The sequence below is a fragment of the Protopterus annectens genome, chromosome 3.part1, assembly GCF_019279795.1.
Source record: "Protopterus annectens isolate FY-2018-M chromosome 3.part1, PAN1.0, whole genome shotgun sequence".
In the NCBI taxonomy this organism is placed as follows: domain Eukaryota; kingdom Metazoa; phylum Chordata; order Ceratodontiformes; family Protopteridae; genus Protopterus; species Protopterus annectens.
The window spans coordinates 343,551,171-343,576,096 of NC_056732.1; the positions used below are offsets into that span (position 1 = coordinate 343,551,171).

Genomic DNA, 24,926 nt, shown 5'->3' on the forward strand with positions numbered 1-24,926 from the left:
CTTATCAACAAGTTGCAATGAACCTCTGCTCAGAACCAACAACCAAAAGCTGCCTGACCGAGTGTAACAGCCTTGACACTCAAAGAGGATTTTATTGTTTTTATTCATTGTTATATTGAAAGTATATTGAAGTCACATTGGCTAAGAGCAAAAGAAGGCGAACAAAAAAGAAACGAAACCAGACAGCAGTGTATTGGACTGTGGGACTAGTAAAATTATTAAGAAACTCGAAAAAGTAAGACACTTTAGAAAAGTAATGAGATGATGACGTCGACGAAATGTACATTTTGTACTGATGAATACACAGTAACTGCAGTTGTTTACACTTCCCAATGTAGCTATAGTATTTATACCATATCATTACTCTTGAAATTATGAGTACAACACCAAAACGTTTCATTAAAAACAGCCATGTTTATTGTACACCACACTGAATAAAGTGCTACACAAGAAAACAAGTCTGCAGTTATTTCACATTCTGAGCGAAAATCTGGGTTGCCTCCCATCAAAAGGCAAAACGGCATCCATACATTGATTGCATTCACAAATAGTTAGCAAAGTTAAGTTATAAGTAGTCCAACCAACGTTAGAACTCCACAAAAATTAATAAAAAATAGGAATGTTTATTGTACACGACACTGAATAAAGACATACCTAAGAATGCCAGTATAAGAACGCAAGTATACTGTTATTTCACATTCTGAGCGAAACTCTGGGTGTATTTTCATTAAAAGGTATGCATACACTGTGTTCACAAAATTAGCGCCTACATTAGAAATTTTGTATGCTCCCTTGCTGATTACCTGTGTCTTGATATATCGGAAATTCAGGTTTCCCACTTGTCAGAACTAGAAAGCCACGATGGGAGACCTTCCAACACCAGCAGCAACATCACCAGCAACAATAATAACAGCAGGTTGTATTACAATCCTACACCATACGTATCATTCTAAACATGTTTCACTTTGTTCCACTTTATATATATGGGTGCGTGTGTGTGTATGTGCATTTTTTCATCCTCCTGTCTTACTTTGCCTAAGGCAATGCAAATTAAACATCATAGCATAGTTCTGGCCACTTTCAGATTGTCTTGAAATTGTACTGTGTTCCTTCATTTTTTAACAAACCATTGTGATTTACAGTTAAACAGCGGTAATCATTAAAAAGTCATGCCCCCCCCCCCCCTCCAATTCGGCCAACTTTTTAATTCAGTAGTACCAATACTTAAAACGTATTCCTCTTTTAGGGCCTTTGTCTCCCAATTCCTGACTCTGGACATAAAGAACTGAGACTTGTGTACAGCATACATTAAAGGGCACAATATTTGCGTTTATTTGGAAAGATGACAGCATAAATGTTGACGCGTAACGGTGAATGCATCAAGTGAAACAGTTACATGCACGTTTATATTTATAGTAATTAGTATTACTTTAAAGTAGAAACATTGCATTTTACGAGAAGAAAAGCGCCATATGTCTGAAGCAAAATAGGAGTCTCAGATCTGTTTGAAAACGTGTCATCAGCTCGGCAAAGATGCTTTCAAAATAGCAGTGCCAGACCACAAAGCAAATATTTAAATTGTGTCCGGTTTAATTAACTTTAAAACTGAATACTGTTCTACCGTCGGAAAAGAACTATGTCCCCCAAATGTTTTGAAGAAAATGTGTTTAGTTGTCTGTTGTGTTCTGCATAACATTTCTTCGTCAGCATTATCTAGCACTTTGAAAATATCGGCTTAAACTGTACTCAAAATATAAACAAAGTGCGTTTTACATTAAAGCTTAACTCAAAAACTCCCAATGACGTGACCATTATAATCAAGAAAAACAGTCGCTCATTTCTACTAGAAAATTTGTATCTTGACGTTCTCCGTCTGACCACTGCGTGGCAGCAGTGAACACAAGAACATGGAAAAGTGAGGAATTTTGCTCTAGATCAAAGAGGAAACCTAAGCAAAACGTTAACCTTACAGCTCGCTAGCAAACGTAAGACATAGATAAATCTATTAATATTTGTGCAACACTTCATAAACCAAGTTCAATTTTAACACTAGGTTAATATACGTATAGAAAAGAAGACTGAATCCTGAGCATAAAAATAAAAGATCTATGAAAACCATTAACTATATTTCTGCTTTCTCTTTAAAACTATAACAATCAGTGAAATTTAAATAATGGACACAGAAGGTAGAAAAAAGTAGTTTGATCACAACAACATGACTATTAAAGCACACAAACCTAACCCAGTTTTATCCACGTAATGTACTTAAGAATTCCATCTAATTTTAAAAGCATACCTTACTTAGCTATATCAATTCAATAATACACCTGAAACAGTATAACAAATAATCAACCATAATGAACCATCACCGCCCACGTCTTAGTTAAGGTAATCAGGTATGAAAAGGGTCTGCATCATTTTTGTAACAATAATATAAAATGCACGTATTTCTGCTGCTATTGTTATTAAATGCCGTGACGTGTTTGAACGTTGTCATCTGAATAACATAAGCCGCTGTATATTCGGCAAAATTAATTATTACAATAAATTCAGCAGCCAGTTTGACTTGCGATGAGCTGCAGTCGCTAATAACATCTTATGAAATCATACCCCCTTCATTATTATTCTAGGGTGTCAGATGAGTACGTTTTCTCTACTGTCACCCTTCACAGGTTGGACATCTTTTTTTTCTGTTCAGTCAGTGAGATATTAAAAATAAATAAATCAACATATTTTTCCAGTAATGCATGACTTTTTTAAAGACAAAAAACATATATGGATTGCTAATTAATTGCTAATTATTTGTTTTCACAATTCCAAGTGCCGTGCCAGAGCAGGAGTGCAATTCCTCTAGCATCCGCCCACAATGGGGATTTAAGATTTGAATAAATCTTTGGCATCTGCAATAATTTGAAGAATACCCTAGATACTGTATATGCTTAAATAAACAACACAAAAGTAAAAGTGGATTAAAACCGTACTCACTGGGCCCATTTGGTATTTTTCAGATTTCCCGCAGACATTATTTGCTTGAAGGAAGCATTGCTTTTGACGGCTGTCTGTTTCCCTTGACCAAAGACAAATCCTCTTAGATGCCAGGAGAAGCAGGACCCTCATTAGCCTGCTCATTAGGCGCTGTGCAAGTTCCACCCAGTACTGCACGCCTTCCAGCGGAAGAATTTAAAATCACCAACCTGGAAAACAAACAGTAATCTGTGTTCCCATTCCATATCCATAGCTGAGGACAGTTATAAACCGAACCGAGACATGACACTGAAAGATTCAAAGAGATCCGGAGCCGGGCACTGCTAAGCTGAAGAATGCAGTTCTATTCTCGCAAGGGAAATTATAAAAAAGTTCATGTTCGCGATGACTATCCACATGACCAAGGAGGGCCAATGGAAAACCACTTCAACTCATAAAGTTGTATAGCAAAGTTGTAAATTTTCATAAACAACAACGGATTTATGTCTTTGTCCTCATCCCCCTGAAGAGGCAGGTCTTAGACGCCATTTTATATCACAGAAGCCTCACAGACTTTTAAAAAGATCGTACATTTCCTTTCATTAACAGTAATAATAATACTGACTAAAAGCATTAGCAGGGAACACGCTAATTGCAGTATTTTTACTTCTCTCTCTCTCTGCCTCTACACACACACACACACACACACACACACACACACACACACACACGTTTGTACTTTTGTAGTTCATATATGTATGTCCAGCCTTGAATTTCACGTGTGTGTGTGTGTGTGCGCGCCTTTGTCTATTTCACATTTTATATGTGTGTGAGAGGCTTATACATATACATACACAAACAACGGCAGACTGATAAACAAATACGAATGCAGAAAAAGAAAAAAAGAAAAAACATGCATCAGACATATAGGTAGACAGACAGATAGATAGATAGATAGATAGATAGATAGATAGATAGATAGATAGATAGATAGAAAGGCAGATATAGATATAGAGATATAGATATATGTCACAGTGAATACTGGGAAATGCTCCCAATTAATTTAAGAATGCTGGAGTTACTTAGTTGTATGCGTTTGTTCATGGTTCAATAGTGAGTTTATTATAAAATTGTATCCTTACCCTCCTAACGTCAATACCATCGTAAAAATGTGTCCTCAAAAAATGAACGTTTCCATATCTATTATATTATACGGGGCAAACATTTTAGCTGTGGGTGTTAAAGCCAATGGAATATAAACTTAAAAGTTAACGTTTTTTAATTAGTTTAAATGAATAATTTATATATTACACTGCAACAGCCCGAACCTAATACTGTACTGTACTGTACTTACCTGAGGCGTGTTTGTTATACATTTTATTGTAACGGGGTCGTGGATGAAAAGGGGGCCTACTACTCCAGCTCATTTCCATCTAAGATAAAATTCTAATCCATAAATTAGAATAATCAACAGGCCCATTTGGTTTTGTCTGTGCTTTTAATGAATGGAACTTATTCATCTTTTCGTAAAATAGTTTTCCAATTGAAGACATATTTGTCATTTAATGAGATCCCGTTATCCCTTATGTGTCTTTCTTACGTTTACATTCCTGCAGACAGCTGAAATATCAAACTTTGCAATTTATCTGATAGTGTTATTGCAACTACTTTAGTTTCAGTTTCACTGAAAAAAAGCACAACAAGAGTGCAGCTTTTATACAGTACCATTAACCTGTGGCAAGTAGAAGATTCTTACTTTCACGAAATCAGGATTTAATATTAATTTACTAGTACTCATTAAAACGGGTTTGCAGCCGTTGCAGGCATGTATTGGACAATCTTTGTGTAATCCAACAAAACTGAGATAGCATTTTTCTGTGCATTTAACAGACCCAGAAAGACAAATGGTATCACTACAATCGAATGTATTTATTAGGAAACAACATTTAGAAATATATCATGCACATCATAAGGATCCTGTATAGTTTTCAAAGACGTTTTTGGCACAGTTTCAAAAAAAAAAAAAACAATAATAACAATAATATGCACTATACATTGATATGCTTAATAATAAATAGACTGACATATCTTTTAAACATGCAACTGGGGGAATGTTGTTTATCACCTAGCAGTCTTCGAAGTCCCCACTAGGTAAAAAGCATTTCTTAAAAGAAGTAAAGCAGAAAGTACGGATTCCAAAATTCCCAAATACATTTCCAGATGCATTATGTTTAAAAGGCTTAAACCAACTAATTACAGTTTACCCTGAATATAATAACTAATTACAGTATCCCGTATCCAATGGATTATGTACATCCACCCATTCTGTACAACATCAACAAGTACAGTGTGTATGAGGAAAAGCTGCCAACAAGAAGAGTGTGTACAAGGAAAAAAAAAACTATAACAATTAGCAATTCAGTTTTGGGCTATGGCATTTTTGTGACTCCATTACAAAATTGTAAGTACACTTATAAAATTGCAAGTCAAGTTAGAACATAGAGTCGAAAAATAACTATATGGTTTACTTAGCTTTTTAAAATTCTGCTCTTTACGATGTAATTATTTATGAATAAATTATCTCTCAACTTTAAAGTAAACACTTTCAAAGCATTTATCAAACAAGCACATTTAGCCATGAAAAATATAACAAACTGAATACATATGTTCAAAGTATATTTTATACTGTTGTTTTATCTGAACAGTTTACAAATACGTGCATGCAGATTTTGGTTGAACTTGCATGTTACATACATATTCATTAAATACAAATCAACAATCAAAACGGCTTTACAGACAGAATGATTTTCATTTAATAGGTAGTTTTTTCTTGTTTATGTGTTTTCTGTTTTACTTGTCCTTCAAAAATTCAGTTGTGTACTATTTCAGCCAGGTAGTTTGAGAAGCAGTGTAGGACACACTGCAGATTTCAAATGTAAATGTACATAATTTATAGGGCTGTTTATTATATTGTTTAGAATCTGTTGATATTGTAATTGTTTATGGTAATTATTTTTTTTACATGTGAGTAAACAAGACAACAACTTGTGTTTGACCTTTTAATAAACACGCAGAAACACCTTCAGCATACTGCCTTCACGTAGCTTGGCGTCAAAATGTGGGTGTGTGTGTGTATGTATGTGTACATGTGTGTGTGTGAAGAAAAGAATTAAGCAAACTTAACACTTCTCAACCAAACTTTAACGAAAAAGAAGTTAATGTCAACAATCGCGGAAATTTTTCAGATGACAATCGAATACTGACTGTGCGTGTAAAATGCTGTTATTGAAAAATTATTTTCTTAAAAGTAGACTGTGAACCGGATTCCAGTGCTTCATAGCTTATTCTTACAACAAAAACATCATTGTGCAAATCAAAAAGAGAACTGTGAGATTGTAACGCTAAGGAAATGAATACTTGCAAGGTGCTACAAACACCAAGTGATTCACTGAAAGTTATTTAGTCACGTTATTACTAACATATTACTACTGCTACATCTAGTATTTATTTGTCAGGCTGGAATGTCCATGCTTTAATTCATGTGGTTTCTATTTGCACAGTCCTGTTTAATTAGCTTATGATTCTAGCTGCTCCTCTTCTCCTTCCTCTGCTGTTGCAGCAGCTGGGGCGGTGGTAGAGGCCGCGGTCGTAAGGGATTCTTCTTTGTGTTCCTTTTTCCATTTCATTCTTCGGTTCTGGAACCAAATTTTGATCTGCCTTTCTGTAAGACACAAGGTGTGAGCTATTTCAATTCGCCGCCTGCGAGTAAGGTAACGGTTGAAATGAAATTCTTTCTCAAGTTCGAGGGTTTGATATCGAGTGTAGGTCTGCCGACCTCGTTTTCTGTCTGGTCCTAAAAAAAGAAATAGAGTAAATGCTCTGCTGCAACTTTAGACAAAGAGCACGTTTTAGCTAATGACAAGTAGTCTGCTCCATTAAGTGTTTAAAAAGACTAGTCTGAAACACATCTGTTAACATACAACAATGTGAAGCACAGCTAAAAAATGACATAATTTGAGTTTAAAGCCCATTACAGTCAGTTGGACAAGAGTAATTCTAACATGTTTACTCCATCATATTTTACTTTGTATAACCTAACTTCTATATACCGTACACCTCTAGAGAAAGTCCAAAAGATGTCTACTGACTAGCATATGCCGTAGTTCAACATTACACAATTTAGTGCAACTATACAAAAAGAATCAACGAGTCTCTGGCCCCATCCAAAACACACAGATACTCTGCTAAGCCAAGTCGTGTCTAAATATGTTACATAATTACGTGTCTGCCAGGTAAGTGGTCTCGCCCAAAATAGATATTTTTCAGGCTCGACCCTTCTCAGATGCAGCACTAGGATTCACTCGTATAACCGGCATTAGCAAAAGAATAAACTGCTTCAGAATGTATATTAAATAGTGCTGTCGGTAGAAGGAAAAGATGCTTTGTGTGCTATGTGACTCAAGTAATATTTTCGTAATTCCTTTTTGTGAGCATACTTAAAAAAATCAAACTACCACAGTCAACTATAACGCCAAGAAAGGCGAATGGATTTATGACCATGGGAAACATTAATTGGGCAATATAAAGTTTTATGATACTCATTTACATACAATGCCATGGGGTTCTGGAGATAATGGCGTCTCCACTATAATTAAAACCATAAAGTCTCAAATGGCTGTCATTCTGTCTACATACACATCTGCATAGTTGCCTCTTCACCCTGTGATTAACCATACCTGAACACCTCATCCAGGGGTAAATCCGGAAATTGCCCTCAGCCTGGGTGTGCAGATTTGAGTCATCCAATTTTTCGCAGTTTGCTTTGGAAAAATCATTGCAGAGGACTGGAATGTTCTGATCGAAGGTAGAACAGTGGAAGTTAAAAGTATCCGAACCAAGACTATACCCAGAGGAGAACAAAGACGGGTTCTGGTAAACTGTACTGTTTACGTTGTACAGACTATGCATGGACGACGGCAGAGCACCCCCGGGTCCATAGGCAGCTCTATGAGAGCTGGTTGCAAAAGAACAAGAAGTCGGTTCTGCATTTTGGAAAAGAGACGCCCCAGTCGTATATTTACTGAAAAAAGAATTCATGTAATACGAAGAACTCATAATTTTAACCGGTGATTTGTTGACCGGTGTGCTACACTGTCGGTTTTACGAGGTAGCTTGATATATGATAACATTACCCCCCAGATTTACACCAAACCCCATTTTCTCGTAGACATAGCTGCAGAAGGCACGTGACCCACCACATGACTACTGCATCCAATCGCTTTCTCCTTCCCAGGTGGCAGTCGCAGTGGAGACCCTACTCTTGAATGGATTTGCAAATAGCAAACCAGGGCCGTCAGGTAACTTCGATCCGATGCCGAGATTCGTTTTTCAAAGTCAAGAAATTCCAGTGCATTTTGGCAAACAGATGTTTCTGGCATTCCCCGTTATGTGCAACCCCCTGCACAGACAAAGCAGTAACTCTGGAAGTGGCACTGCAAGTTCGTTAAAGGGGAAACGCACTTTCATTTTTCATACTTGTGCTCTGTAAACTGCATATGCGGCATATTTGTATATGTACAGCAGTTTAGGAATACAGGAACTTTATATTTACTTCATTGATGTTAGACTGTCTAGAAGCAGAAATATAGTTGCTCGATTGTATAGAGACTCAGTTTTCAACACATAACAGATTTCTACACTAACTGGTGTACAGCCAAATATATATTGTACGGGTTAGGGGCGACCACTTCTGTAAGTATTTATGTAATGTAGCGTTATAGTAGCTGTGAACCAAACTTCTACTAATGGACCTTTATATTTAAGAGTAATCCAGAAGGCTGGCGTACTGTTTATCAACTGAGCTTGTAACACATACCACAGTGAAGAAATAGTATTGTGTGTGTGTGCGTGTGTGTGTGTGTGTGTGTGTGTGTGTGTGTGTGTGTTTGTCTGTGTAAAGAGAACCACTACATTTTTAGGAAATTCCAGCTAATGTAATTCTTGCCTTCTATAAACAAGTATGTGACTTGGGAAACTGGTTTTCCGATTCAGGGTACTGAGTCTAATTAGTCGCTTGGAAACATTGTAAAACTTGTTTTCTAAAGGCATGGAATGCTTAATGGAGACCGTTTTATGGCTCTACTGTACTGCACACCATAAAATCCGCAGGCACAATAGAATTGCTCCGGATATCCTATCTTGAATTGTAGTTGTAACTTAGATCTAAAAAGCTACTACGGAAAGAGGCATTTTTAAGCTGGGCTTGTGTTTAAAGATCCCTGCAACCATATGTGAGAACAGTGCTTATTTTTTTAGACAGGCGCGTGAGCTCTTTCTTTCTCACACACACACACACACACACACACACACACACACACACACACAGGTTTTTGTTATAAAATGAAAGCAACAAACACTCTTTCAAAAAAATTGCGACCAGGTATCTTATTACATATTATTCTACTGGACGAGAAAGCATGGCCATAGTGAAGTAATACTTGTACTTTTTCTTGTTGTTTTGGATAAAGGGCACGTGAGTATAATTAATATACTTTTCAGTTGATTTCTGTATTTCTGTCACAGAAAAAATCCGTACATTAATTATTTTGCTCTTTATTACATTTTCTTGTGTTCTGTTTCTTTAATAGAGCTACTCTTGCAAATTAATTTGATAAAAAGACAACAGACGCTTCTGATAAAGTTAATTTGCATCGGGAACAAAGGTGCAGAACGTTATAATACATACTTGAGTAAGAGGAGGTTTTTTTTTTTGGTATTGCGGAATTTTGGGACAATGTAATGTATTCGAGTCAGGCATTCGGAAACATTTTGTCCTCAAGCGTGTTTTAATTGAAAAATGATTTTTTTTATTCAGTACAACTGACGATACGTGTGCCTACCATTATTTTCGATATTTCAGTGTGAACTATGCTTCCTTTACCTGCCAAATTATGTGATATAAATTAACATTTAAAATAACCCAATGTTTATGGAATGTCATAAAGCATTACAAAATACACAGATAGGCAGTCTTTTGTAATTTAATAAGAAATGAAATACAACATTTAGCAGGTGGGTGAGAACACCCTGCTTACACACTTCTAGGCAGCCAGAATGTTTACAATTTTTGTTACAATGCCTCCTTACCAAATGTACCACTGACAGACGAACTACATGTGGAATCTACTTTTAATCACATATATTTGTGTGTCTAAAGGCAGGACAACACTTGTGTATTTTGAGAAAGTATAATTTCTGTATAGTTTGGCCTATTTTTGTGCAGGAACCGGGACTGCAATATGAGATGCCCCCTCCAGATCTTTACAGACATAGACAATAGCCTTAAAATTCTTTGTGACTTGTTAATGCTTAAGGGCATTAATCGTGCTTCCTGCACAATTTTTTAATTTACATTTCTTTAAATTAGCTCTTTTTAGCGACCCCGATACTGTCAAGAATATAACTTTTAATTTATTTAGACAGTTGGCGAGTTCAGCTTATTTGCGTGTGGTCTCGTTGACTTTCCAAAAAAAAAAAAAAAAAACAATAAGCAATTAATTCGCAAAAACAAAATCTGCATTTCGCTATAAACATAGTATATACATTTTTTGAGAAGCAAACCACAAACAAGCATAACTAATCAAAGTGGGAGATGTGGTTTAGTAAAGAGAAATGGTCATTCAGGAGTATGGGACTTTTTTTTTTTTTTTTTTTGCTTAGTCTTCATTTAATTTTTTAACTTTGTTAGTAACATACAACATTCACAGCGGAATACAATAATAAATACGGTTTTAAAATACACGAACATATTGGCATGCATTTTAATGATTAAAATAAAAACACATGCTAAAATGTATTCATTATATTCATTTTTATTTTGTTGGGTCTCTTTTACAGTAACCAGGAGTTTCTAATTGCGCTCAAGGTGCAAAGTGTATTTATTTATTTTACATTTGTTTACCGGAAAAGTCCTTTTGGGCAGAGCCCATTACTGGCGGAGGCCCGAAAAGAAAAGCTCCACAAAGTGTTATTTCGTACTTTCTGTATAATATGACCTGAATTATGTACTTCTGTTTTTCAGTGAACCTTTATGTCAGAACCATTCATGTATATAAACGGATGTTTTTATGCACGGGTGTCAGATGCTACTAGAGGGACATGTATATATCATTGTGTATCAGGTAAATCGAAGATACTCGATAGTATTGTGGCTGGGACGTTGGTTGTAAAGGGACAGACACCACGTTAACAAAGAAAAAAACCTTTCCACACATTAACACAGAAAAAAACGTCCATCCGTCTCTGTAACCGGGTAGTGATTATATAACACAGTCACACCGACCTGAAGATTTGTTATCTGCCTCTTTATCTATTTTTCTGTTTGTCTTACCTGCCTGTCTGTCTGTATATCCCTCTATCCACCTACTTTTATTGACCAGAGGAGGCTTATTCGGGAAAGTCCATTTTGATGAGCCCTGTGGAGCAAAACTCCTTTCATCAGCATAAACCCGTTTTTAAGAAACACCCGTTGTGCTATATTTCTTTGTCTAATGTGTTACTTTCATATTTTGTCTATTTGTCACTTCCTGGAGACACAACTGAAAGAGTTCATGTCCACCTACCTAGTAACTAGCTAACTAATTGCAATAATGTACAAATGAGATTCGGTTATGTACAAATGAGACAACTAGGATTGTACACATAATACGCAATTGTCAATGACAATAGACATTTATATTTGTTATGAAGTTGTTTACAGTAAATGTGAATATAATTTCACAGTGCTGTTTCTCCTCTTATCCAGAACTTTTCCTAAAAAGTACTTTTTTGCAAAGCAGCATTTAATGTTGGGAAGATCATTTTATAGTGATTTTATGACTGGTTCCTTGCAGACTAATATAAATGTTTCAGCAATGTTATCATACCTCTCAACCTCTTAGCTCAAGAATTCTGAACAAAGCCAAAAATAATGCGGTTTGTGTGACGGGTCAAAGGTCCAAAGACCGGGACAGATTTTAAATATTACTCTTATAAACTTCACTTATTATAATAGGACGTTTAGTATTAGCAGGCATTGTCTGAAGAATATGATGTCTGGAACACAAATGTCTGCCATTATCTTGTGACTTGACAGTCCTCAATGCCAAGAAAAACAGATATTTTAACAGACAAAAAATGAGCTAAAAATCCCGACATTCTGCAGTAATATGGATTTTTAGTCTCGTTTTCTTTCTTTTTTTCTTTTTTTTTTTCTTTTTCAGCTTGAATTTTTTATTAATAATAACACTTTGTGAATTGAATCACATAGGCAACTTGGTATAGCCTGTTTTGAAAACGATATTAAACAAATCAATAAAACAATGTTTCAGTAATCATTTTTTTTTTATTTTCTTTCAGATTGATATTTCTAAAAGTCCCACACTTCACTGGGAAATCTTAGAATCCTTCCTTCACCATAACTTGTAGTGTAGTTCAGCAGTGTAATGTCCATCTCTTATATTTCTGTTATTTTCCCTTTTGTTTCGCTGAATATATAAGTTATAAGACTGAGCACAGACCGAATGCATTGTGATTATTTAAAAAGTTCATATTATATGCAAGACTGGAGAACAATAAGCTTGTGTATTCTAGATAAAGACTGTTTATTACTCGAAAGCAAGAAACGGTTGTTACACAGTACAAGACAAAAAGGAGTTGTATTTCTACAAGTCTACTTACACTATTACTTTATCTTGCCTGTTACTACAATTGCCATAATACATCAGTAATTTACTACTCCCATTTATATTACCTACAATAAATGAACGAGGTAAGTGTGTAAAAATCCAAGCATTTTAAAATGATCTATGTGTCTCATTAATTGATTAGTTATATATTCATTTAATAGTCTGTGTTCATAAAAATCGCATCACGATACTCTCAAGTTTGCCCTTTTTATTTGAGTCCGATCTATGTAATATGTATATGGGAGGAAAGCAGTCTATTTTGCTGCCTTTGAATTTAACTTTGTTGTGAAACATTCACGATTACTCGACAGATGGATTTTGTTAAATGAGTATTTTTCGCTAGTTTGTATGCAAGTAATTTCAATCGAAAGGAACCATAGCTCTCAAAACAATCAAGGATAAATCTCAATAGAATCAGGGACACATCCAAAAATAATGGGGCACGCTTTTAAATTATAATACTATTAACTCAAGAGACATTGACAAGTTCAGAGAATGTGAATTAATATACGTTTTGTGAAGTAAAAGAAGTATGCAACTCTAATTACTGTTATTTATTCACTGTAATTATTTATTATTTATTCACTGTAATTATTAGTTAAGTATAATTTACCACCTTTTCTCCAAATCACCATGTTTAGGCGGGATTAAGAGGGGGAGATCTAAAACTTGAGTTAAAATCAGGGACAATTGATAGGTATGAGAGGAACTTGAAATTGTTCTGTTTAACTGTCACGAATACTGTCAAACCAGAACGCTGCATTGACGATGCCTATACGTTATGGTACACAAGTATCTGGTAAGCAAAGTACTATGGCTACAGTTTACTGGCTGTAGTCTGTACCCGCGTTCTAAAAATATTCACTATATAAACACACACACACACACACACACACACACACACACACACACACACACACACACACACACACACACATCTTCTACTGCCAGGCTTTGGCACTTCATTAAAGGGGGAGTAGGCGTATGAATTAGTTCAGTCGTAAGCCAGTTCTTCAGTGCAATTACTTCTCAGTGTTTTTTTCATGAAGTCATATAATTTGAGTTCCCAACAATATTTTTCTTTAGTTTTCAATACATAATATTTTAATCCAGTACACGTTACACATACTCATTGCATAACACGATAACTGCAAAACAGGAAATCATTCACAGTAATTTCTAAGCGGTCAACATATGTATAATTCCTTGCTCATTTCTTTAAACTTTAACATGATGATTGCATTAAATGATATCAGTGTGTGTGTCTGTGTGTATGTGTGTGTGTGTTACTGTCAGTGGCCAATAGGTAGGATACTTTCCTTTAGAAGACTCCTTCTCAATTCCCTATATACTACTTCCATATTATTTTTCTTCCTGGCCATACTATACTGACTTCCCTCATTTCTCACTTCACAGCCTACTTATTCCAGCTCTTCAGGCTCTGCTTCTACCACTTCACTGTCTATGGAATTAATAACTCTTGTACTGTACTTTTGCTATAATCTCTGAAGTTTTGAATTTGATTGTATTTTTGATTTTCGTTATTATAACTTTATTGTTTGCAAATTTTCACCTGCTCCTATGCCTCCACTAATATCTTTAACTGTTCTCTAAAAAATGTTAAATTTTTGTCTTTCTGCTTTGAAATTATACGTGTGCGTGCGTGCGTGTGTGTGTGTGTGTGTCTGGGGGGGGGGGGGGCTTTCTCTCTGGACCTCCGCTGAGAACAGGATCTAGCTCAGCCGAACATAACCGGTTAACAAATCTCTAATAAACAAACAAACAGACTGTGGGCTCTATTTGTAGTCGAGAGGACTGAGTTTCTAACGTGTTCTGTGCTCCTTCCTGAGTGTGCCATTATTCGAGTGAGACATTAGACCGAGGTCCCATCTGCTTGAGCTCTTCAAATGGTGGTAGCTCAGAAAAATGTAACAGATAATTTTTGTCTTTCTGCTTTGAAATTATACGTGTGCGTGCGTGCGTGTGTGTGTGTGTGTGTCTGGGGGGGGGGGGGGGCTTTCTCTCTGGACCTCCGCTGAGAACAGGATCTAGCTCAGCCGAACATAACCGGTTAACAAATCTCTAATAAACAAACAAACAGACTGTGGGCTCTATTTGTAGTCGAGAGGACTGAGTTTCTAACGTGTTCTGTGCTCCTTCCTGAGTGTGCCATTATTCGAGTGAGACATTAGACCGAGGTCCCATCTGCTTGAGCTCTTCAAATGGTGGTAGCTCAGAAAAATGTAACAGATCCAACAACACCTACAAAAAGAGAAGGGAGTCACCGATGCCCTTGGCAAGTATAACACGTTTGGTTTCCCCTGAAAAGAGGCTGCTATCCTACTGTAACGAACCCCTTCAACTCAATAAAGATAAGTAAATAAATATATCTATCTAATCGATTATCTATCGTCTATCGCTCTGTCTATATGTAGAATGTGCCAGATTCTTTTTAGTATAATGTTTTTTTTGCATTCAGACATGGAAGAAAATAGACACACATAAATAGAGTGATGTGTAATAAATACTGATATGGAATAAACAGATAATTTTACACCATCGCACTTTATTACTGTTATGCAAACGTTATGGAGTGATTTATTATAAGTCTTTCAATGCGTAACATCACTACTCTAACCTCTAGGAGCATATTAAACAGATGGGGAAACGTGGCCACGGCACCCATAGCTGCAACCAACTCAAGCAGATGGGGCCTCGGTTTAACGTCTCATCTGTTGCACAAGACACCCATGAATGTAATGTCGGTAGTGAAAATAAATCTCGAGTACCTGGGGTGAGAAAAAAAAAACAGCCTTATGGTCTTCCATCAGCAAAACGCTAGTGTGCTACCTCTTGAGCAACTGCAACCATGAAACAAGCAAAAACAAAAGAAGTAATCACTAGTTCCTTTCAGGTTAAAAAAAATCCACTTAGAATTATTTCGCCCCGAAAAAAGTGCTTAGCCCATTATGCACCAGTTCCCTTTCATTTAAAATGTTCAACAATAGTGCAACTATTGCCACCACTATGCAGAACAGTTAAAGTTACACTCCACTCTTTTCAGTTTCAGTTTACTTTTGATAATTTAGTGATCCACTTAAGCATTTTAGTCATGCGCCTGTTGCTTATAATGCAATACAGCTAGGTCTGAGGGGCGTTAGCGAGAAATGTACACTTTGTAGTCATAGCCTAGCTCCACCTCCCCTCTCCCCCCAAAAAACGGTCTCCCTTTACGAAAATGTACACACCTTTCTAAGTCGGATCAGCAAACTTAGTGAAATTAATACATTTTCACTTGTTACCCTTCAGCCATAAATACATTTATTTTTTAGAAGAGGAATTCAATTCAAGTTTGTTGTGAAGAGATCTTCGTTTGACGACATTCGTTTAATTTACACGTTGGTCTCAGCTTACATCTGTAAGGTATATTCAGCCATTTGAATTCCTCATTTTGAATCTGAAAAAAAAGTCCCATGTTCCGCACTGTTCAACGTTGAAAGGGCCAGTCACCCCTAGACTCTTGAGATTTTTTTAAACATATCTATAGAAAATTAATGTATGTACGTATGTAAGTATGTATATGGCATTTGTTTACTGGGAAAGTGCGGCTAAGCACAGGACCGATTTTTAGACAGGAGGCCTGGGAGAGAAGCTACACAATTTGTAATACAAGTGCAGTGACAGAAGAGACAACAGTAACATAATATCGAATCACAGTAATTCATCCAAAGAACTTTAATTAAGGATAAAGTAACACACTTTAATCATGTTGTGAATTTCTCAGTTGAACGTGTTAGTAAATGTTCCACATTTTGCCATTTGTTACACATTATGGGACGTAGTGGTCCACATTCTGGAGATGAAAGGTGGGTGACTATGAACTACACCCTTACTGCTGTCTCTTCTGTTTCACTGTGTCTAACACACTGCTGGCACATTAGGCTTCTATTGACACATGCATGTTTGTCGTATGTAGTTCTTTAATGCACTTTAACACTGACTTTGGTGGCCGTACCCGGACAATACGTTGTATACTGCTGAGACCCTAATATGAGTAATGCACATTACTACTCTAACGGTGAATCAACTGACCAGATTTTGGCAGAACGTCCAGATATTTGGTCTGTTCTTGATAATGTTAGTTGTTTTCTGGCAAATCAATTGAGAACTGCAATAACTGAAAAATTGCATTTCAACTTCAGACTTATATCCTTCAGAAAAGTCATGCTAATGCAAGTCCTGTTATTCCAGCAACTTTTTAGAAGTTTATAAGAACATTATTTTAAACGTGTCTCTATTTTTGGGCCATTATTCTGTCAGTATTTTGTCCCTGTCGAGATTTCTTGCGCTGATTGACTGTAAGGTATGAAATGAATACAAAGTGGTGTTGAAATCCTTTTTTTTTCTTTCCTATCCCAATTTTTGCAATTTTCATTGCTCCAATGACTGAATGGTTACAATACTGTTTGTGATTTAACACTGCCACCTTCTGGTGTAATGTATAAATACTATTTGCTAATTATACAAAGGAAATGGTGACGTTAGATGATCTCAGTCAAGATATTTTTTATTTTATTTTATTTTTTTGTGGGGGTGTTGCTCTTTTAATCTTTTACGTATGTCAGGAATGATGATGCTGTGAGCTGTATCTATACTTATGGGTGCTTTTATGTTTTGTGAGCTGATTAAATATGTAGTAAAGTGGACACAAGTATTTACAATTAAAACAGTATTCTGTTTTCGGGGAAAAATGTGTATAAACACATATACTGTAGCTGTTTTGTTACAAATATGGACCGTGAAAATGTCACTTCCGCTCATCTTTTGTCTGAGGAGGGCTCATCTTTTGTCTGAGGAGGACACAAACTAAAGAAATGAACAATGAGTTTGGAAAAATCTTTAATTGTGAGTAGTGAGTTGTAAACTAATAAAAACTCCTATCCCAGACAATAGGGCAGACCATTGTTTATTGAGGGCTACTGATCTCTTTGAAGTTCGCGCTTTCTGCTATAAAAGAGGGCGTCATAACATCCTCAACAAGGGAAGCTATGGAATTAGTTTTCTTAAATGGCAACACTTGAACAAACCCATAATGCAATACACAAAAAAGTGTGTCGGTTATCACTCAAAATTAAGGTTGTTAATTGCTTTCAGGGTTTTAGTCTCCCAGTCGTTGTGTGCCTAGTGTGTGTGTGTGTGTGTGTGTGTGTTCAGATCGCACAACTAGACAAGTCCTGGATCGCATGTGAAAAGGAACCATACGTCTGTGCTATCCCATGTTATATAATAATAAACACAGATGTTGGTCTCAGATTTTAGCTTCAGAATTAAAGAAAAAAAAAACGGGGAAAAGGCCCAGATTAGTGACATTTTAATTGCTGGCCTTATTATCTTATAACTTCTCAAAATAATTTCCAGTCTTATAAAGATGAAACATTAAGTCTGATGCTTCCTTTCAAAGTCTGTCCAGTTGAGGTAGTAGCCCTGTTTGTACAAAGTCTGTTTGGCATTGCACATTTTTTATTATTTAAATAGACTCCAAGGACTTTCGGCGGAAATGCCTGCAGGTAGCTGGCAACACGTTATTGTCAGTTCCGTTTCTCGAAGACTTTTCTGTGCTAGGTAGTTCTGCTAAATAAGAGGAAACCCCACTTGTGTTTATTGCCAATAGGTCCTTTACAAAAATATATAAATAAATCAGACGTGATGGTTTGTACCAACAAACGTCCGTCACGAGGGCAACACACACAAACACACACTTTTTTTGCAAGTAATGCAGTATCAGCTAAAACATACAAAGAACGGTTTAAATTGTTAAGAGTAGCCTGGATTTAAGACTTTTAAGGCCGTAAAACAGCATTAGAACAACTGCAGAAACATACACCTGCCAATTATATCATTTAATATATAAACAGTAATCCTTTATCATTTTGGCAAAGTTATCCAAAATACTAATTATTTCTTACACGCTTACGATTTACCACACAGTGCAATAAAATTTGCGCCTAGCTTTCACCTTCATGTTGGTGTAGCTCTACTTAGCACATATCGTGATCTGAACTTGCAGGTATAGTGTAATGCAATCAGGTGTAGAAACGGGTCACTTTGTAATCACATACAATTCTGCACGCCACATAAGTGGTGTATATAATTGTGATAAAGTTGCTAACACACATAGCTCTCAACCAATCAGGGACAAATGTCAACCGAATCAGGGACAATTAAGGATACAATATTAATACAATATTAATTTACATTCACCAAAGTTAAAGAAATCTAACACATTTTCTCCAAAGTCACCGGTTTTAGGAGAGATTAAGATGGACAGCGCTAAAATTTGAGTGAAAAAGTGGGGACATCCCAGAAAATCAGGGACAACTGAGAGATATTGCACAGACACAAAACTATATAGCACGCGTTACTCCGACGAAACTCAATAATGTATATATATATCACAATTATAACAATTGAAAATCACCTCACAGTAATTTTTTTACCTTTATGATGTTTTGTGTGAATTACATAAATGCACTAATTCACGACAGTTATAGAAGTATTGTGCGGAACTTAGAAATGTTGATTTCAAGGAATATGATAAGTACTGGAACTTTTTTACGTGTTTAATAATTCTACTGTATAATGTTTCGAAAGTGATACTGCAGTTTGGATATTGACAAAGTTTGCTGGTCATTAATAAAGGGCTGATGTTAAACAATGTCAGACGGGGGAAATGGCAAAGCATGTGGTGAAAAGCATGTGGTGAGGTAGACGATCTTTCGGGCGCACACGCACACACACACGGAATTCACATTCAGGAGGCATATTTCATCTTCAACAGTAGTTAATTACAACTGTTTGTTCCTGTATGATTAATGAAGCCGCATAACCTGACAAGAACAGTGTCTTTATTAGCAATACATATATTTATATTTTAAAGTACCAAGTTTGGCAATTAGGCTGCTGTTTAAATTCCAAAATATACAAAAACTTTCAATAAGCGATACGTATTTGATGAACATATTCCTTGTTAATATCTTAATTTATTAATAAAATTAACCCCCAGTAATGTCTTCAGCAGCACATTTCCTTAAATAAATAGACTAGGTAGTTGATATGTAAGGTCACATATAGGTAGTTTCAAACATTTTAACACTTGGTGTAAAACATTTATTAACAAAGCTACTTATTATACCTAGGTCATTTCAACTGTTAGCAAAGTCATCAATTTCGTGGGCATACAATGTAGAATGTTTTCTGTTTAAGAAATTGGGAACACGCGCTTATCATGCACCCCGAGCTACAACAAACAAATAATACTCTAAAGGAACAATAATTTACATTGACGTCAACAACGAAGTTGTACACACGCACAAAAAGCCAGTAATTCGCTACATACTATTTACTCTAAATGTACATTTTAAGTTGAAAGAACCTGAGTTCGTACCTTTGTCAACAGCTTATTATCACAACTGTACAGCACAAGCACGGGTTGGTCAGTCACAAACCACTGCCTCATCAATACAGCATTCAAGTATTAGGGCAGTTTTGTCTGCTACATATATAACATGTTTACAACATCACTAGCGGTCGGAAATTACAGTCTGTAAGTCACTGTGCCAAATGAAAAGGTAGTATGAGTTGGGCGAGTAGATGCACACAAGCTTGAGACAGTCACGAATGCATTTCCAGTGAGAAATGTGAATTTACTGGCGTACCTCTGTGTTCACGTTGAAGTACGAATGATGCAGCCCTCCACAGCACATTGACAATAAAGAATTGCACAGGCTGCTACAACCCAACATGGTTTTGCTTCATTTTAATTCATTTGTAAACATGGGATCATTCGTCCTTAGGCCTGTCTTTGTTGATTTTCTTCATTTTCATCCTCCTGTTCTGAAACCAGATTTTGACTTGTCTTTCTGTGAGGTTAAGCAAACGTGCCACCTCGTATCTGCGGTCTCTGGTCAAGTACATATTAAATAAAAATTCCTTTTCTAATTCTAGCGTTTGGTGCTTAGTGTAGGGACAGCGTTTTTTTCTTGTAGACCTTGCATGCAGCCAGTTCGCTGCTGGGTTACCTAAAACACAAATGACAACGGCATTAAGAAAATTCTCTTTAATATAAGATAATTACGCTACCTAACCAGAGGAGAAGACAAAGTGAGAGGCATCAAGATGCTACCAAGAGACCAGAAAAGCAATTATGAGTACTTAATACAATACAAAAGCAGTACATACTTCATTATTTTCAACAGCTTGTAGACTTGCCATATTGCATATGAATAGACTGAAAGTTTATTAAAATGGGAATCAAAGACTCTGATAAATAATAATAGTAAATCCACAACATTCTTCTGCAATTCTTAGCTTTTTTGAATTATTAATTAAGTGTTTTAGTAGTAAAATAGAATAGATTTGTCTTTATATATGCAGTTTTGTTAACTGAGTAGAGCACTGATCCTCAGCCCAAAATGTGGAATAAACAAAAATAATTTGCACAATAAAAGACCACGCTAAAAATAAAGCAATTGTTAATATACAATAGAAAAAAATTAAGAAAGCAGTCAACAGAATCCGCTGTGTACAATATTTACATCACAGAAGCACATTTTAGAGCAGTTAGAGAAGAGAAGCTATAGTACAAATGGTAGGCAGTAAGTGCGGAAGATTAGGTAGACTTGAGTTATGTGACTAGACGGGTGGAAATAAAAGACATGGCGCTCATAGTTATGTCTTCTGGACAACTGCAGTATATTTTTTTCCTAGTCACTATTTCAGGATAGGTAAAACATCATCAAAACTTAATGCAGTTGAAGGACGGATATCGCTGCAGTTCACGATTAACAAACGTTAGTTTGCTATAATACAAGTGGGCACAATTATTAAAAATAATAATAATATAGTTTGCTGCTAAAATGCTGCAGCAAACTAATTTTGTTTGTTCCTTAGACCACTACATATTGTTGCACTGGTTTTATTCAAATTACCGTTTCTGGTGAACCATTCTACACATTTTATCAAACTTCTTAAAACGCCAACTTACTAATTTATTGCTAGCTAAGCAGTTACACTAATGTTCTCTTGCTGTAGCCAAGCAGTTCTAAACCACAGTATCAAAGCCACACCGTGTTAGTTTTGTTTTTGACAGTGCATAGTAGTAAATAAAGTAACCCTAACAGCGACACAGAATCCAACCATTAATAACATTAAATATACATATTTTATAACGTTATAGGCACCTCGACGTAATATGAATGTATGTGCCCTTCAAAGGACGTTTACGTACTTGGATCAATGTGTGGTTTATCCCCGAGTGACTCCGTTTCAATGTTCTTTTCAGAAAAAACACCTTCACTGTTATGTTTCTCTCTGTCCACTGGAGAAGGACCACAAACATAATCAGAAACCGCCACTGAAGGAGTATCAAACGTGGTGCAGTCCCCTCTCCTGGCAGTCAGCGGTTCAGGTTTAATGCCATAGTGCCTGCCTGTAGGTACTCCGGTGAAGGACAATGATCCAGGCATTGGGTCTAGCCAAGAGCGCACGTACCTGCCATCGGATGCTGTAATAGGTGTTTGGTGATGCACGTAAGGGTGATACACTGTGGCGACATTTGCAGATGGCTGAGGGTGCACTGGGTTCCAAGATGTGCTAAACACTGAAGTTTTCGACTGAAAACTGCAAGGGGTGTATTCGGAATGTTCTGGCAATGATGTCTGTCTTGTAGGATGTACAAGAGGACCGGAGGTATATCTAGACTGAACATAGTCGTCGCTATCGTGAATTATAAAGGAGTCTACATAATAATTGCTGATCGTTCCTGTTGTAGACATTGCCACTCAAGAAACGGCGCAGAATCTGTGGAAATATGAAACTGCAGATTTCATGTAACAACTTCGCCTTGGAACAAGTACAATCGGCTAATAAATTGAGCGCCAACTGACACGCTATTGGCTGATGCCGTCACGTGACACGTCCCCAAAACAATAAAGTATAAATCAGTCCGCTAGCTGTTAAAAGAAGTCAACGTTTCGTTCTAGCTTTACTAGTAACAAAAGCCTTATGTATCGAGATAAGCAAGTTCTGCTTAGACTGCCTCTAAAAGTTAAGTTTCCTTCTAACTGTTGATAAAAGAAAATCAAGATAAGTGGAAAACTGTACGAATGAAGTGAAAACATATTATAGGTTCTGACTATAGGATGGCTACTTTTAAGGGGACTACTTTGTCTCCTAATTAAACACAACGGCACATTATTGCCACTACACTACCAAGTCAACGACCATGCAATACAACATTGTAGAAGTAAGACTGTAATGGCTGGATAAGTATGAGTCGCATACAATGCATAACACAGCTACATTTTAGAGCTATTTGCAACTATTTCGCAAGTTTTGACCTCTTTTGAAAGACAGACTTGGAAGATGTGTAAATAAAAACGCACATAGGACCTAACAAGGATGTTCTTTAAGGCTAAACATGGTATGTGGATGTTAAAATGAGCATAATATGAAATAAGTACTAATGAACAACGCTTAAACCGTGTCGATGTAATTTGAACAGTAATATCATTTTTTCACCTATCGCATTCATTTCTCTTGTGATGTGATCAGGAAGCTGACAATATTCAGAAATATTTCACAAGCTGTGCTCTTAATAGTTGTAGTCAGATTGTTTGTGAGCCATCGTGCTAAAAATTGGTTCTATTATACTAGGATTTTTTGCCAAGAATGGATTTCTTCAGATCTTGAAAATACTGCAAACATGGTGACATTTTGGGTGACTGTTTATAGTTACAAGGTGCATCAAGATAGCACCTGCCGAATTAAATTCACTGATAGGCAGTGTTTGTAAGTCATTTAACTGTTTTATTTTCTTATTCAAACGTCATGTAATTACTTTTGCTTCAGTAATGTATTTATTTTGCTTAATAATCAGTGTAGTCTATTTACAGGGAGACAGTTTTCATAAAGACACTGGAAAGCTTGGCGTACACGAAAGACAAAATAATTACATCATGCATTAACAGTGATAATAAGTATTATACAGACATCTAGAGACAGTAAATATCTCTCATAAGCACAAGAACAGGCCACACCAACACAGAAAAAAAAACGAAAACGGTTTATTCTATCAAAACAATAACTTCACTTATAACACTCGTCTGAAACTATTTTAACATAATGCAAATGATTAACAAATAAAGAATAAAACACGAAAGGGAAATGAAAACAAGAAGACAGGAATCAGCCGTTAGCTACTACTACAAATAATAATAATAATAATAATAAGAAGAAGAAGAACGACAATCTGGAGAAGTGGATAAAGTCTATATAACAATGACGACACAGAGATGATCGGGTAGTGTTTACTGGAAGGCCTTTTAAAACAGTTGGCCCACATTTGACCTACAAGAACCTCGCAACTTAATACCAGAGGTCTTTAAAGATACACTTACCCATGAAGTACTACACACCATTATAATCGTTCAACATTAAACATCATGCCTCCTTTTCAAACTTATTACTTCACAGTGAGGACTGCACTATTTCTTTTTGTGCAACAGGGCTCATTCTCTTGTCACAAAGCCAGAAGAAATGCAAGCTCATGCCTGAAATCAGAAGCTTTACATCCTAGATAAAGTGGCAAATTTCTTAACTAGAAGACAGACAGTCTTCACCTAAGCCACTTCGACTTGAAAACCTATACAAGCTCGTGGCAAAACTGAATTTCTTTAACCCATTAAGCACTACACAATTTACTTATTGAGTCTTCCAGGTGTAATTGACGGGGAAGGGAGGTATACTGTCTTAGGCTGTTTGTATCACAGCAGTTTGTTAATGTTATACACAGAGAAATCAATGTACAGTGAATGGAAGAATCTCGGTAAGGCCATAATACTGCGAACACAACTGTTTCAGTTATTACATATTGTCAAGGAAGAGCAGACTGAAGCATTAACCACAGCACTTACATACAAGACCCAATTTAAACCGCGCAACGCACACAAAAGTCTCAACTTTCTATTTATTGCTTTGGTCACACTGCTTTTTTGGACTTTTATAGGTAGCAATTACTTCATTAACTTAGCTTATGAGTTATATAACTATCATTGTTATATTTCTGCCCTGCAAATTCAGTACGGTAGCATTTCGTTTGACAATTGCAAAAATCTTTTGAGGTCATGCTGTTTGTACCATCCCTTTCTGAATGTCAGACGTTTTATATGTTTTAAATGA

General features: G+C 36.2%; 3 protein-coding genes and 1 long non-coding RNA gene across 5 annotated transcripts in view; 1 reads left to right on the plus strand and 3 right to left on the minus strand.

Moving 5' to 3' along the window:
* HOXA3 (homeobox A3) overlaps positions 1–3,391 on the minus strand; it is a 195,623-nt gene extending 192,232 nt beyond the window's left edge. The window contains exon 1 of the mRNA XM_044066792.1: positions 2,986–3,391. The gene's annotated coding sequence lies outside the window, so the exon portion shown is untranslated. The remainder of the gene's footprint in view (positions 1–2,985) is intronic.
* A 1,481-nt stretch (positions 3,392–4,872) lies between these two features.
* On the minus strand, positions 4,873–8,808 carry HOXA7 (homeobox A7). Its single transcript, XM_044066802.1, has 2 exons — positions 7,701–8,808; positions 4,873–6,817 (listed from the first exon to the last, which is right to left on the minus strand). Exons 1-2 carry the CDS (start codon positions 8,077–8,079, stop codon positions 6,540–6,542), a joined length of 657 nt encoding a protein of 218 aa, XP_043922737.1. The 5' UTR covers positions 8,080–8,808; the 3' UTR covers positions 4,873–6,539.
* On the minus strand, positions 6,687–22,612 carry HOXA9 (homeobox A9). 2 transcript variants are annotated; one of them, XR_006364217.1, is made up of 3 exons: positions 21,976–22,612; positions 20,134–20,767; positions 6,687–6,817 (listed from the first exon to the last, which is right to left on the minus strand). XR_006364217.1 is itself a non-coding variant. In XM_044066801.1 (2 exons), exons 1-2 carry the CDS (start codon positions 22,520–22,522, stop codon positions 20,529–20,531), a joined length of 786 nt encoding a protein of 261 aa, XP_043922736.1. In that variant the 5' UTR covers positions 22,523–22,612; the 3' UTR covers positions 19,575–20,528. The 2 variants fall into 2 exon arrangements, 1 of the variants encoding a protein (XP_043922736.1); XM_044066801.1 differs by lacking the exon at positions 6,687–6,817 and having other exon boundaries at positions 19,575–20,767.
* A 366-nt stretch (positions 22,613–22,978) lies between these two features.
* The window catches only part of LOC122798115, a 12,335-nt gene continuing 10,387 nt past the window's right edge, over positions 22,979–24,926 (plus strand). Inside the window, exon 1 of the long non-coding RNA XR_006364218.1 lies at positions 22,979–23,169. This is a non-coding gene — a long non-coding RNA (uncharacterized LOC122798115). The remainder of the gene's footprint in view (positions 23,170–24,926) is intronic.